Source organism: Pollicipes pollicipes, unplaced genomic scaffold (genome assembly GCF_011947565.3).
Source record: "Pollicipes pollicipes isolate AB1234 unplaced genomic scaffold, Ppol_2.1 Scaffold_3447;HRSCAF=4054_pilon_pilon_pilon, whole genome shotgun sequence".
In the NCBI taxonomy this organism is placed as follows: Eukaryota; Metazoa; Arthropoda; class Thecostraca; order Pollicipedomorpha; family Pollicipedidae; genus Pollicipes; species Pollicipes pollicipes.
In genome coordinates, this window is record NW_023596297.1 from 6,915,328 (window position 1) to 6,931,641 (window position 16,314).

The window sequence follows — 16,314 nt, forward strand, 5'->3', positions numbered from 1 at the left end:
CCGAATAGTCGTTAGAAGTAATTGCGTCAGAAGTTTTGTAGTGGAACTCATGTCGGACGGGCAACCAATGACGTCAAATCATGACAGCTGCTCGCAGACCAAGGTCAATGAGAAACCCCATCGCGACAGGCCACTTAACGAAAAATAATCAACAACTGGACGTGTTCGGAGCTGAGCAAGAATTTCTTGCCCGGTCAAAAAACTTCCACGCCTGGGGTGTAGTTTCCCATCCAGCTGGAAGGGCTTCAGCCCTTCTCCTTGGACTCTAGCCCCCCCCCCCCCCTCCTCCTCCAGCTTTGAGAAGGAAGTGGGCCAAATCCAGCAGAGAATTTTGTTTTTGGCTATATAAGGAAAAGGTTTTGCTATCGCTGTTTTCCACTGCTCAGCCCCCCCCCCCCCCCCCAAGTCATGTTGCGGAACTACAACCCTACTTCAAGCTCATCATACATAGAACGCTCGCCAAAATTTGACGCAGACAAATACAGAACACGAGGCACAAGGCTTGCTCATTTCTGCCTATTTTATGACACCACACCAAGAACCCTGTTTGCGCAGCTCGGTAAAGGATTTGATAGCCCGTACACCACATTTCGAGACTGTAAACTGTTATCATAACCATCCAGGCGCCCGCCGAACTCTTGGCCTAACGATTTCCAGACCACACACCACCTCGCGTGGCAACATCGATTCGCAACGCAGACAGGGCTACCATGTCGCCCCCGTCACGTGGCTGCACGGCCGCGGCGGCCAGGCCTACAGCAGACCCGCTAGCCGCCTCTCCCGGCGCTTGATTCGCTGATGGTCTGGTTCAAAGTTCACTCGTGGAAGGTCGCTGGGACGCGCAGCCGCCGGGCATCCTGTCTAGGCGGCGCGGCTGCTCAGTATAGCGTGTCTGGCGCGAAAAGGGTGCTGATTCGGCGAAGGATCGGGGGGGGGGGGGAGGAGGGCGAGCAACCACGTGACTGCAGATCAGGGCAGCATGGGAGACGCGAAAGCGGAAACAGAACATAAAGAGAACTCCACACAACATGACGGGACTCGTGCGGGCTCTAGACATGCTACCAGCGCGCGGTCTCGCTCCCAGCTCCGCAGTTACCAGCCCTGTGAACGCGTGCAGACGATACCAGCCGTCCTCACGACAGGGCGTCGATTATGTTCGCATTCTTTTGCCCCTCCCCACACTTGCTGCTTTGGGCCTTCCAATGTTTTCAGGTTTCTAGTGTCTTATGTTGCAAAAATTGAGGAAGAGGTTAAGTGCTATATAAAACCTTTCTTCATTAAACAATATTTGACTGCACGACCACTATGCTGCTGAAATAAGGTATTTTATGACTTATGACACGGTAAATTAAAACAGAACATGCCGTACGTCAAAAAGTGGGCTAGATCCGTCTGGAAACGCGTGTTTGGGGAGGTGGAGGCGGCGGGCTCCTGACCCCCTCCCCTCCCCCACCAGTCAACTACACGAATCGACACGCCGGCCTGCGGGTCAGCGTGGGTGACGTCTGGGGGCAGTAATGGGCGGGGCCGGCTGCAGCCGATAGCGCGACCCTGGCGTCGGGCACCGCGGCGGCGGCTGCAGCCGAAATAACCGGCCAAGTGGCACGGAGAGACTCGTAGAGCCAATCACGCCCGAGCAGCCGGTAAAAACGACAGCCAACGTCCTGCCGACCGACCGGCCGGCCGACCACTGCCGAGTGGAACCTGACGAAGGTGGGAGGGGGGGGGGAGGGGACGGAGAAGGGTTACTCAGACGACGAAGGCGTACTTAAGCTAATTGAATGAGGGAAGCAGGAGAAGAGCACATCACGCGTTAGCCGCCGCCAACACCGCGCCGTGAGTGATATGAATCCTTTCAGACGCCTTACTGTCCATTGCAATGGCAGACGTGAACTCCCTTCAACGAGCGTGCAGAGCATTACATGGGAGCAGAGGCGCGCAACCGCCCCGTGAATCGTGTGAGCTCCACTCCTTTCAAAATAAGGCGTACTTTGCACCCTGTGATGCATGTCGCACTCTCACGAACGGAAGGCAGGCGAGGAAGGGCCCCCGCCCACGTCAACATTCACCGAGTTGTTGTTCAGAGGTACTCTAAGCTCTCCATGCCGGCTTCGCACATAGCCTATCTCTGACACCAGTTGAACGTGACTTCTTAGACCTATCGGTACTTAAAACAGCTGAGTATACCTGCGATAAATCGTCATCGCCCATGTGACACCTGAGCATGGATGGAGTACGCGCTGTGGCCTTTGCCACTGCAGCCACATCAACTTTAAAAAACGACATCATCTTGTTATTATTTCCCCACCAAAAGTACCCTTGTGCCGGTTTACCACACCAGCTCTTTCAGCCTTTCCACCCATGCATGTCAATATCTCATCAGTAGAAGTTATCGCGTAAAGAAAGCTTCCACTTACGGCCGAATCGAGGATGAGACAGCTTTCCACCAGCCATATCGAAGCTCGTTTCTCATTATTTCATCATGAAGCGCCACTTCGCCATGCCGATAATGTAACCTGTCTGGTTGGATGAGAATGGAATCTGTTCTCGAGCATGTTACAGGTAAAACGGAACAAAAAAAACGCACACACACACACACACACGTACACACATACCCCGACAAAGTATCCGAAGCTCTCGTAGGGCAGACTCTGGCCGGGCGGCTGGATGTCCTTGGCCAGCTTGAGCAGCGGGTCCCGGTAGCCGTACACCAGCTGGTGCACCGACCTGGTGATGATGGGCGTCTCCTCGAGCACCTCCAGCAGGGAGGAGGTGGTCAGCCGCGCCGTCAGCGGCTGGAAGCGCGCCTTCTCTGCTGCCGACTGTCAACGCGGATACCGGCCGTCACACCGCTGGTCAACAGGGACGTGGACAAGGTATCCCCCGCATCCCACCATCAACAGACACGGCCGTCGCATTATTGGTCTCGTTGTTGTTGATTGGGGCTTTAGAGGTTCGCAGACTATTAAGGGCATTTTGCATCCACAGCAGTTGACTACCCAGGTGTGCAAATGGCTAAAACCTTATATTAGTCAAAAATGAACACAGCTGAGTCGTGGCAAGAGCGCGAGATTCGTGACCAGTAATGTTTGAATAATTAAGAACTGGAGCATCTCGTCTGAAATAGCGTAACCGCTCTTCGCTGGAATGTGGGCATGAGTAAATGGTATGGTGGACTGCAAGGGTGCATCGTGGCGAGGGCAGTGAAGCCGTTCTTCAACGCACAGAAGATAGCCATGAATCGCGTGTGTGTGTGACCAATCCGTATTCGGCAAAGGACTACCTCTTCTCGTCTCGCATCGCGTGAGCTCGACGACCATATGCCTAGCCGTGACTTGATGGCTTTCGGCTCGGTGTTTGCGGTGACGCTCAATACACGTTGTCATTTTCATTTGCTTAATGCCGTAATGACGGTACAAGTTCCTGGCCCGCAGAAGCAAACTGCGGGTGCAAGGTGCACGCGCTGCTCGTTTTGCCGCCGCGTCAGCGAGCTCATCACCCGCCAAGCCCACGCCGCTGGGTATCCAACATAGGACGACAGGTTTACCCGCACGACCCAGTGCTGTCAGGCGAATCGAAATGTCCTACATCACGGTACACGGCAAACTTCGATGAAACAAAGCGCTTTATTTATGGCGACGAGCTCGGGCGTGTACACAACAAGCTCGGGCGTTTACGCGGAGGCGTTTTTGGGCAACGAAAATGACCGAGTGGCTTGGCCGTTCACAAGCACAGAGCCTACTCCTGTCTCCGTTATCCAGACGTCTGTATATGTGGCTTGCAATTCTGTGCATGTGGGCGATGTGCTCCAAGGCAAGTAACTGAAGATCGGCTGGGACCTCGCGCTGTTTGTTTATGCATGACAGAGAGACACCCACTTTGAGTGCAGTCATTTCCCACGGGGGTACTGGAACGTAACGTGACCTGAGTACACCACACAAGTTAATGCCGCTGTTACGGAACAGGCCGTTCATTTGCACACCATGGTCTACACGTCGCGAAAAACTGCTCGAAGCGTTGGATGGTTTACGACCTGTGCCAAGTTGGAGGTGTACGGCATTCCCAGTATTCCTCTCCTGAGTGACAACGGCAGCTCATTTGCTTCCACTGCAAGACTAGATATTGGTGACGTTCTCAGTGCCCCCGTCCCGACGCGCAATGCAGCGTGATGCCGTCGACTGTCGACTGTCGCACGACCGACTTTCGCACTGCCGACCTCTGACGGTCCAAAACTTCGGTCCGGAGTTAGCAGACTGCCCTCTCGACCTTAAACCGTCGACCCCCCCCCCCCCCTCGACCCCAGCCGAACGTGGCCTATCAATCGTCCGAGTCTGAGAAAACAACCAACACCCTGGAGCATTGTGCGTGAATTACTCGGAACTGTCTCCCCAAAGGATGCGGGCACCCGGCCGGCCACAGGTGACCAAAGCGCACGTAAGCGTAGACTGCGCAGGGGACAGTCCCACGTTGAGGAATCAACGATGGTCGCGCATACATTGTGTCGTTTTTGCGAGGATCTGCAGCATGCCGTTGTTTGGCCTCGGTCGCAAAACCGACCGATGATCTTGCAGTGATGTTGACTAAAGCTAGCCCGGCGTAAACAAGCCCTGGCGAGCGAGGTAGGCACGCGACAAGGCGTGAGGCACGGCACAGATCAGAGACAAAGGGTATGGTTGGAAGCGCTGAAAATAGTCGCTGCAAGACCGTCACCGAAAACAAAACGCACTGCAGCTGTCACCTGCACCAACACATCCAGCGGAGTTGGAAGTGCTCCCCTGTCTCCACATCGATCAGATACCGTGCCAGTCGCGGCTGCCGCCTGCCAAGCTGCGAGAGTGACGTACAATCATGGGTACGTTGAGCGTGGTGATGAGGTCCGTCTCCGGTCCGGACGAGTCCTCCCGAATGAAGAACAGCTTGGTGAAGAGCCGTGCAGACAACGTGCCGTTCGGGTGGAACGTGATATTGCGCCGCTCCCACTTCTGGCTGGAATAGGGCAAGGTCCGATGAAGACACGCCATCCAAAGACGGAGCGCCTGAACACGTAATAAGTGGCCAGAGGGCAGACACACCACATGAACATGTAATAACTGGGCAGAGGGCATACACACCACATGAACATGGAGCGACTGGGCAGAGGGCAGACACACCACACGGGCATGTAACAACTGGGCAAAAGGCAAACGCACCACATGAAAATGCAATAACTGGGTAGGGGGCAGACACGCCACATGCACGTGTTCAAACTGGGCAGGGGGCAGACTCATCACATGAACAGAACACCCGGGGAAGCAGCCTCTCGTGCCAATCATCTGATGATGGTTATATTTGGGGGCACGTCGACTACAGCGGTCATTTGGCGCCCACTACCGTATCACGTGTCCGTCTGAAATGGCATTTCTGGACTCTCTGGACATTCTAAAATGGACTTTATGGAGAAAATCTGAGCATCGTCTGCAGAGGGGTTTGTTTAGGACACTGCTTGGGGTAAAAGGAAGCCAGATCCGGTTCACATCTGGTGCAGTTTTCCGTAACACACGGTGCAACGACTCAAAGTTGTATCGTGCAATATTTATGACATTTAATGGGAGATGTTCGATCAGCCGAGGCGGTACGGGACAAAGTAAAATTAACAAAATATCGATGAATTTCGCGCCGAGAGTGGTGTCACCGCCTACGACCGTTTTGAGTTGCATCGTGTCACTTTTGAGTGTAAGCCATCATGGAGTATATAAATAAATAAAAGAAAAATATAAAATAAAAAATAATAAAATATATGGGGCTTGGAGCTTTAATGTGGCAGCGGCGCGAAAAGCAGTTTTCTTCCACGCAGCGGGGAAGGCGCGAGCCAAGATTCGTAGTCGGTCATGTGCTCCGGGTTTAAGCCACCGTCCAACCGCGTTTGTTTTTGTGTACGTGTTTTTGGGGACTTTTTTTATTCTTATCAGATCCCGGCAGCCAAAGCAGACCACTGCATCGACCACACGTTGTAGCCAAATGCACCATCTGCGAATAGTTGACGATAATAGCACACTCAGAACCATGGCAACATCGGTAATCAGCCAGCAAGCCCACAACACCACCTTTTAAGCCGGTCTTGGATAAGATCAGCTGTAGCTTGAAATGAGAGCGACAGAATCATGCAATCTCGCTGCCGCTGATATACAGGCTACCACGAGTGATCTCAGGTGTACGGGAGCTGAAATATGGCATTGACGCCCGAAATTTTAGGGGACTTATCTGCATGTAACATGCTGTATAAAAAAACTGATTATTCGAGTGTGGGCGTGGACGGAAGGGCATTGCTAACTGTGTACCTTAATCGAAGTATACGACCACACATGCACAGAGCTGGTGATGGCAAGTCACGTCGAAGGTTTCTACAAACAGCTGTTGGTGTACGCCCGTGTACAGATGCCACCGTTAATATTATCATAGCCCATGGTGAACTTGAAGTTTGGACGGTTTATCCGGGTTTAGAGGAAAAATGGAATGAAAGCATCTACTGTCCCATTGCATATGCACGTCATGCCACTGATAGCTACGTCTCGAGCAAAACGCAGAGGCAGAAAAAATTGGCAAGAAAATCGGATATATCTAAAAAGGACTACAAGTAAGCACGATTAATTTCTTGTTCTACTCCGGCCCACGCACACTCTTAACTTACCCAATGACGTAAGGCCCGACCTGCTGCACCCTTGGCTTAGCCGTGCCGTTCAGGAACTCCTCCTTGTTGGTGAGGTTGAAAAAATACACACTCTGCTTGATCTGTACTGGCGGATCTTTCCACGCATGAAAAGTGGGCGAGTCTTCACTGAAGGCTAACATCTGCAAACAGGAGTGTCACATGAGCCATGACATAGATGCCTGTAAGCAGACTGGATGAAGAGCTCCTCTGTCGACGTTTGCCACGCAAATAATGTTATTTTTAGCGCACTGATTATTGATGCAACATTTTACACTGTGTATATTATGTCTGACATTGTCATGTCACCGTCACGTGATCAAGGGGATATCACACGACAATCGCGGCTTTCGACATAAATCCTACCAATTTACTTATGCAATCATCAAAAGCCAATTGAGCTGACGCATCATGCATTCCGCGTACACCGCCGTCCTTACAATTAAAATACTTCGTTCTGTTTGCAATTGCAACAGTGAATACTATGACTTCACAAAGACATTTCGCATTCCATGGTGCGAAATTTACATTGTTAGCATGGACTGGACGTCTAGGCGAAAAATTACTTCAGTTTCTTTTATTGCAAGATGGCCGAATGTTTAACTTCAACTATCTGAGAGGTTACAGCGCAGCCCCACATTTCGTACATAATATGCGTGCAATCGGTCGGATATGTCTGACAAGCGACAGACGGCGCCGCCGTCTATGCGTAGGATAGTTTGAGAACCACCAAACCGTGACCGGGTCAGGTTTGCAAAGTACAACCGTAAGTTGTGCACTTGTAAATTGCGAAGTTGGTGAGTGCATGCGCGAGGAACATTTCACACTTGCGTAAAATAGTTGTTTAGCCTTATTGCTCGTCGAAAGATCGGGAAAAAGGAGAGATAGATGAATTGACATTTCGGCTACATGCCATTGTCAAAATGATCATAAAGAGTAAATTCAAAATCCAAAAATGGCCCGCCGATCCCACTCAGTTGTGTGCGATTTTAGTCCGACAAATCGAGTGGTATCGGCAGGCAACTTTAAATTTTGGACTTATGCTCATAATCGTTTTGAAAAACGTATATAGCCAAAATTCAATATATCTATCTCTCCTTTCACTCGGTTATTCGACAGGGAATAGGGCAAAACATCGTAATAAGGCAAAACAGCGTGAGGAACGATCACGCTTCTCAATAACAACCATCGGTCCCCACATTGATATTCATGGTCCCTGGTCGCATGCGTCCGGCCCGCGTCGCGGCACTGATGACAGCCCACACAATGAGCTTAGGGAAATACTACCCGTGGCATGGCGTTGTCCTACCGCGTGCTACCGCGCATGCGCCATCCTGGTACGTGAGACGAACATTACACCGCACCAGCAACGCACACCGGTCTCCTGCGGGCACTACGTGAAGCGCATCTTCACTATTCTTGTGTCTGTTCGGTCTGCGACTAGCTCCACGTTGAGATCCGCCAATCCACTCCACATGACCACACTCCACATTTCCAACACCACTGCTTCCGAATGTCATGGCCAGCAAGGTCTGCGAGAGGCGCGTCCCAGCCCAGCCGGCTTCCATGGCGCGTGCGCCGAGCCATCATCATAGACATTGCTGACTCGCCTTTCGTCTACGCATCAGACCCGTGTCCAAATTATTCAGAGTATCTGACACGTTAAGCTCTTGCATATGTCCCTCTTCATCGTGCGAATGCATATGTCGTGTTGTGATGTGGATGTACCCACTGGCAACGGTCCAAGGATATCCCAATTAATATGGAATGACCTGATAACGTGCGAAACAACGCAATAATGCAATACCCATTTGGTGACCATATCGTGCGGCCCCTCCCCTGTGGTGTTCCGCTGACCTTTACGATGATGGTCCGCCGCAGTAGGAGCCGCCCGCCCGCCCACCATGTCTGCCACATTTTAGCCTGACCCTTCGGCAGCTCCGTCATTGGGGATTTTACGGCGCGTCATCAGCTGAGTGGTGCCGCTTGCCTCTCTCCGTGGCAGGAAGGGCACGCATTGCGGAGAACCGAACCCCTGCACCTCTGGCGCGTTCGGCGGAGGGAAAAATATCCAACCAATAATTTCTCGCCCGACAACCATTCACGACGATTCTCGCTTTGAGTTTGGCACGTCCCAGGTTATCCTCCAATTTCGTCTCACATGCGCCACGCACAGTCGCATCTTAACTTGCAGCCATAGATAGGCACAGCAAAAAAGGATTATCCGTCTAGAGCACGTCCTGAACATCTCTCGGGGTTCTCCCTTAGCACGGAAATTAATTACCCGCGATAACTATCCCTGCTGGCGGTGCTGAACGCCATCCTGGAGTTTTGCAGCTTTCCGGGGTAATTATCTGAGATTACATGTCGGTCGAACACGCCCCTGGTTTTCCAAACGTGCAGCTGAGTCAGGGCACTATCCGTACTGTCTTGGGTGACTCTCAAGTGATACTCACTGGACCGACGTTACATGCATTATTAAATATGGTACATACGGTGTGTGTAATATGCCTACGTAATACAGCACATACCTTAGATGTAACATCATAGCTTGTAAGGCATATAACAGACAGAAAACAGTTGGTAAATACAGCAAATAATAATCATAATTATTATATATTATACCGTTGACAAATATGACAAACGGTAAAGAGATCATACTGTTGTCAATGTGGTTTAGGTGTCTTTATGCGCGCTGAAATGTGACTGTATGTGGTTCCACGGTACGCATGTATGGAAGTTGTCAGGTATGGTGATCTTTAAATATAGGCATAAACGCTTGTTTCATATAGTATACACTTGAAACATAACAAAGGACTGAACGTGGCATCTAATATAGGCATATTACAGTTGCTGTGGTGCAAATGCACGGAATATTCCGATTCCCAAACACAGCGTAGAATGCCAGTATAAAGCGGTAGCTAAATATGGTATATCCTATAGGTATAATTTGGTTGTCTGGCGACTCACGAAGCGCAGCAATCACAGCAGAGATTTATTGACGCTAGAAACACGCGGGCCACATTATTCCCTATAAACAGCGCATATACCGAACCTCGCAACAGATCGATGAACAATATCTTCTGCAGGGAACGGGCCTGACGTCACATCGATTGTGCCTAGCGCACGACCAGGGATCCCGGCTCTCTGTGAGCAGGAAATACCACGCGCCCAGACAGGTCTCGACAGGCGTCGACCCTAGGGACCGGCTGGCACATCAGTGGGCTGGCTGCATACTGGCTGGCTCCGCATCGCACGCCGCACAAATGGACTCCGAGATCCGGTTTCTATCCTGTGCATAGCGTATGTTGTGTATGTATGTCCCGAAGTGTGGTTTTTCAGTATCTACTCCGGTTTTCTTTGAAATAACCTACTGGGGCTTGGTATGCACTTCCGAATTTTGCGCATGGATATTTCAGGGTCTTCAATTTTTCTCAATTATTTGAAAGATCCTTTGGAATCCGGCATTTATTTAATACATTTGTTGAAGGATCCTTCGGAATAAAGCACCTATTTAATACGTTTGTAGAATCCACGTTCGGAATCCACGATCCTGCCTTGGGTCCCACAACGTGTCTGGTTGTAACGACCAAAATGTTTGACTGAAAAATATAAAAAAACACCGAAAGCATTGCGTGCACAAGATATTTCGGATTCCAACCAAGCCTCTGACGCCTGAACTGAGAAGACATTCCCTTATAATGCCAGGGCACAGCCTTCGCTCTGAACCCCACTGGAGGGGCGCGTATTACCAGACTTGTGTGGGGAGGACCGCATGATGCAAGACATGCCTCAGCGAGACGCGGAGAAGCAACACCAGCTGTGTGTGGGGAGATCCGAGGATCCGGGTCGGACCAGCATTGAGAAGGTTCGTGAATACACTCTTGGTCGGTTCGGACTCGCAACAATGCTGAAAAAACTTGCGAAAACAGCCAAATTTTTAACCCTGCTCTAGACATTGATCGCAAGGGCTGCCACTTGTGTCTAAACTGCATCACGGTCATACTCTGCAATACAGGTAGGCATTGTGGCGGTTTGCTCAGACGATGCTGTCAGGGCTTAAAATGCACCAAAAATGTCTTTCTATCTGGCTTTGCACAAACAATCCTAGCAGTTCAGCAGCCCTCCTTGAATTCCCCCGCAACAAGTGTTAACTCACGCCTTGATAATAGCCAACGACGCACATTCCATCTAAGATATACCTACTTATCCCTTCGGATAACCTGTGAAGGCATTTGGATGGGTCTCATTTTGAACCATTTTTTATTGTTCTTCTAATGCCAATTTCATTGTTAATCGCAATGGGCCCAAAAGACAGCTCAACTCTTTTGTGATTTTCAATTACAAGCCAAACGTCGCTGCTTGAGTGCGCGAAAAGCCATTTCGCAATAAGGAAGAAATCCCCTACAGTTGGCCGCGAGGTTGCCAGGCTATTCGCCATTCGGTAACCGCCATCCGGTTGGCGATATTGTCCGGTCTTGTCCGGTAGCAGCGATCTTTTCGGCATCCGCGTGCGGCTTACTACGCAAAAATTGCAGTGTTCACAACTTGGATGTACTCCGCATTCATCGTCGCTACCAGCTCGTAAGACTGGCGTTAAACACCACGCTGGCCATCTATGATTGCATTTTTCCAAGAACGTCGACAATGGAACGTTTTTAGGTGCTCCAGGAAGCAAACCTGGGCCACCAAAGATTGCATCCGAGCCTCAGCCGCTGTGGAATAATATTTCCATGAGTAAGTAAAACAGTAACTGGACCAAATAATTATAACGGTCGAAATATATATATATATATATATATATATATATATATATATATATATATATATTGATCTATCTATCTATCTATCTATCTATCTATCTATCTATCTATATCTATCTATATCTATCTATATCTATATCTATATCTATATCTATATATATCTATATCTATATCTATATCTACAGCCATATCTTTATCCATACCTATACCTATAAAGTATATATCTATATCCAAACGTCGCTGCTTGTGAGCTTGAAAGCCATTTCGCGTGTAAGGAAGAAACTGTCTTAGGCATATAGTCTATTTTTGGAGAGAGAGAGAGAGAGAGAGAGAGAGAGAGAGAGAGAGAGAGAGAGAGAGAGAGAGAGAGAGAGAGAGAGAGAGAGAGAGAGAGACATATATACATATATACATATATTATATATAGATATATATAATAGATATATATATCTCTCTCTCTCTCTCGATCGCCTGCCTCTATCTCCTCCTCTCTCTCTCTTCTCTCTCTCTCTCTCTCCTCTCTCTCTCTCTTTTATATATATCTATATATATATATATATATATATAAATGTCCTCCTCACTGTCTTTATCTTGGACCACCTAAGGAGCGCTGATGCAGCTGACAGAGCCATGATATTACAAAACCTTGGATGATCCCATACCAAACCAGTGGCTCCAGAAGTTAGCTCGCGTCAGTCCCAGAGACGTTAAATTGGTGCCCGCTCCAATATTTTGATATGCTGTCTGTCATTTCCCCTTGTCTTGCAGTCACTGTGAAACAGCTTCAATATCTGAGCATTCGCTCATATTTTGCTTTATCTTGCAGCCCTCTTAGTGTTCCTCTAAAACGAGTGAAAAATCCCATTGAGCGAATGGGCTAAGTTTGTCTCCACAACTCCTCAATGGCACCTGCCTTCATAGATCGGCAGATGACCATGAGGCTTTTCGTTGCCAAGGAGCATGGGACGTTTTTGAGCGGTGCCAGGCAGCAGAACGCGCGATGTTTTACGCCGGGCCTCTGCCTGAGCAGAGTCCAGAGCTCAGTCCGTTTAGTTTACACGCTGCGGCGTCCCACAGAAGTGACGACGGCACCTAAACACATGGGCGAGTGCAGCCTAAGTGTTGGTTAATGGCCCTTGGTATGCCAGATAATCGAAGTTGATATTGCCTGAGCAGTAGGGAAGCGCGATTGTAGAACTTGTCTTTCCAGTCGCAGCAAACGCAGAATCACGGGAGCATCGCTGCTTTTGCAAAATTTGCCCGGATGGCACCACGGCAGCGCCACGGTCCCAAACGCCACACATTTTCAGGGATACTGCACTTAGTCATATTCAGAAGCACGGTCAGCTTCCGTTGGTTCCATGATAGGTGAATACTCTCAAATTACTGCGGCATTTAGATTGTGCACAATCAGAGACCAGCGCAGATTTGGCAGTCCTGATATCGTACAAGTTGCTGCGCGCGTAATTATCGCTTGGCGACTGGGTCCCTTCAGCAGATAGCGCAGCGAGTCTCGTCCCGCGGCCGCATCTGGCGAACACGGACTGTCTGGAGGCTGCCGTCCCCTCGCAGCCACGGCCGGCCGGTCGGCAACCCCCCGCCCGTCGGCGCCAGCTCAGGCAGCACAAAGGGCTCGCACGTGCTCCTGTCCGGCGGCGGCCGGCGGCACACAAAGCCGGCGGCGCCGCCCAGGCTCGCCGCGCATGCCTATCGACTGCCGCTAGCGCCACCGTCCGACACCACGCCACCCGTGACGTCATCGCGTGACGTCACCCGAGCGGAAGCGGTCGGCGGCGGGTGCCCACGGATGCGTCGGCGGCGCTGGCGGTCCGCTGTCCGCTGGCGGCAGGGGGCCAGCTGGAAGACGGGTACGCGAGCGCCCGGTCATGCCAACACACACCTCTGCGCACCACCGGCGTCCTGGAATCCGCTGGACTTTGGAATTGCCCGCGACATGACACCGCGCTGACCTGTTGCTACCAACCTTTCGCGGCTACATGCCATCAACGTGGGCCACCATTTAGACGGCCGAAGGCCACGGCTGAGCGCCGAGCACGGGTGTCTTGCGATGTCAGCCAGCGGCTCATTCGGAGAATTTGTTGGAGCGCCAGCGCGGCGTATGCGCCTGGGTGGGCGGCACACCACCGCGCCACACCCGTCTGCTGACAAGTCGTTTTGCCCGACAGCTCAGCACTTGGCCGATGCCGGCCATGGACTCCCTCCCTCTCTCATCCTCCCTTCCTATCTCCCTCTCCTATTTACCCTTATCCTTATCCTTATCTCTATCCCAATCCCTATCGCTATCCCTCTCCTTCCCTCTCCCTTAAAACAATAAAAGTGTCACTGACGACACAGTCACAGTCAGTCACAGACACAGTCATCGGACGACACAGCTTAGAGGGGGGGGGGGGGAAGGGGAGATATCTTTCTGCGAACACCGGCGACGCCGCTGGGCTATCCGCCGCCTAGCTGTGCAAGACATGGGGATGCCGCAAACCAATGATTCCACACACTGGAATTGGTGTTCCGGTGTAAGCATCGTAGACCACGGACAGCTCCGTTATCGTTGTCATTGGAACTTCGCGACACACTCAGCTGCTGAGGCTATGTGGCGAAGCCATATAAACAGGGAACTGGCAACCGGTCGCAATTATCAGGCGACGCAACGCAAAATGTTGATTATTTTCTCAATACTAGACCATTTCTAAACAAACATAAGGCATCGCTATGGCACTGAAGGTACCAAAACGTGGTCCAGGCTAGTTTCTCCGCTCTTTGGGGCAAATGCTGTGATTTCAAAAACGCGTTTTAACACAAAGAGATGTCATGCAACAAGGAACTCTCATTTGCACCTGTTCACGTCGCGAAGGCATCGGAGGCCACCTAAGCCGCAGGCCGCACCTGGAGCTTACTGCCAGGCCCACGCCTGGGTGGTGGCATACACGACTATACGGTGCTGCTTTCAGTGTTGCTCATATAAGGCTGCCACTGCACCGAAAGTTTTGCTTCTTACTGCCTACCACCCAGCTCCCACATGAATATATCTACATGAAAATCTACCAATGCCATGAATCTGTGAATCTATGAAATGCTACTCAATGCAATCCATAAATCCCACGAAAGACGGCCATCGACGAGGATGCCCAATATCTGCGGTTAACGAAACATGCCGTGGCGGCTTATGAAGCCCTGGCAAATTACATAATTCTCATTGAATCTCACGTTTTGAGGTCGCGTTGTCAAACTGGCACCAAAATGCATCACCTGTTTTCGCTCCCACACTCCCCATTCCGCAGCAGCGCCAAGCCACCAGCCGTCCAACTGTTTCACAGCACGGTGGCCCAGATCAGCGGCCGGCGGCTTCCGGTGGTGGTAGCGCGCGCGGCGCCGCAACGCCATCAGACTGCTGTGCGTGTGGACGATGGAGTTGCCACGGTGGTGCCCGTCGGGCGCTAAGTAACGCTGAGCAGCGACGAAGGAGATTAACGCTGATTCCACGCCGGACATCAGACTCAGGACACGGACATCCTGGACAATGTCCACAGCCGACCAATGACATCAAGCGATCCCGGCAGACGCCTGCCGCAGTGGGGCGGCCACCACGTATCTCATTCCAGCAGCAATTAACAAAACAGCGCGTGCGATGCGCTGCGTGCAGTTGGCCCTACGAGAGCCGTGGGGTGATTTTGTGAGAACCACGTGTGCCGCAGCGCCTGTTGGGCTGATTCGCCCCGAGGCGTTCGATACCGCGGGCGCCAAATATGACGGCGGACGAGCAGCCGGCGCTATCACTGAGCACGCTCCGGCACCGAAGCGCGGCCTCTCACCGGTGCCGGGCGGCGCCGGGCCTGGCACGCATGGCGCCGGACGGGGCGCGCCGGCCGGGCCCCACGCTGACGCTCCCACACCGCCTGGTGAAAGCGCCGGGAGGTCGGCCGAGCAGCGCCGGCCGGCTGCAGCTCTGGGCAAACAGCGGGCTCTGGCCAATTGCAGCAGCAGTCTACACACCAGCCGCGGCCGGCCAAGTCCTAACGCTAGAGTGGGAGTGGGACGGAAAAAGAAAGCCAAGGAAAACGAAGCAGCCAGGCCCTGGCCCTGGGCTGAGCTCTGCCGGTGCCAAGATCGCGTGCTGCACGCGCCTGAGCATTGGCCAGTGGCCATCCTTTCGCTAACGATTCCGCGATACCGCGGATTGTTGCCTCAGCGCGTCTGTTTGTGTGCATCCGGAGCCTCTCGTCTGACGACGGCACCACAGGGTAACGGGGGCGTCCGCGCCTGCCGACGCGTCCGCTCGCCCGGCCGCTCGTCTGCAGTGGCGGCGGACGCGCCGCCGGGGACGCCCTGCGGCGGCGTCAGGTCCGCTGGGCTGCAGATAGCCAGTCCGTCGGCCATCACCGCCGCCAACACCCGCCGGTGCGCCGAGCTCCCGTCCCCACCACGAACTGGGCGTCGCCATCAACAGGTTGCCGCTCTAGCTCACACTCCAGGCGGAACGGCGCTCTGAGGTCCCCACTCAGGCCGCAGGCCGTGTCCCGGCCCGGAGACCCTCCGGAATGGCTGCCTCCGGCCCAGTATACCGTCCATCCGACCCGGAGTCGGCCGCCTGACCCAGCCGACCCCGGAGTGGTCGGCAAGGCGGCAGGCGTCGGGATGACGTCACGCTGGCTAGCCAGCCTGGCGGGCGCGGCCGGCGCGGCCCAGACAGCTGAGAGTCGGTGCAGGCGCGGCTCGAGTCGATGCTGCGGTTTCCGGTCGGCACTAGCGCCACCATGGTACATCGCCGCCCGAGCGTAGCCGCCCGCCCCGGCAGCCATGGCGGTTCCGGTCTCTGCTCCGGTTAAGGTCGGCCGTCACCTTGGCCCATAA

General features: G+C 52.4%; 1 protein-coding gene across 1 annotated transcript in view; it reads right to left on the reverse strand.

Moving 5' to 3' along the window:
* Positions 1 to 16,314, reverse strand: part of LOC119091556 (uncharacterized) — an 86,600-nt gene that overhangs the window by 52,273 nt on the left and 18,013 nt on the right. Inside the window, exons 3-5 of the mRNA XM_037214366.1 lie at positions 6,668 to 6,828; positions 4,845 to 4,986; positions 2,616 to 2,822 (exon numbers count right to left, since the gene is read on the reverse strand). Of these exons, the coding sequence (XP_037070261.1) occupies positions 2,616 to 2,822; positions 4,845 to 4,986; positions 6,668 to 6,828 (510 nt within the window). The remainder of the gene's footprint in view (positions 1 to 2,615; positions 2,823 to 4,844; positions 4,987 to 6,667; positions 6,829 to 16,314) is intronic.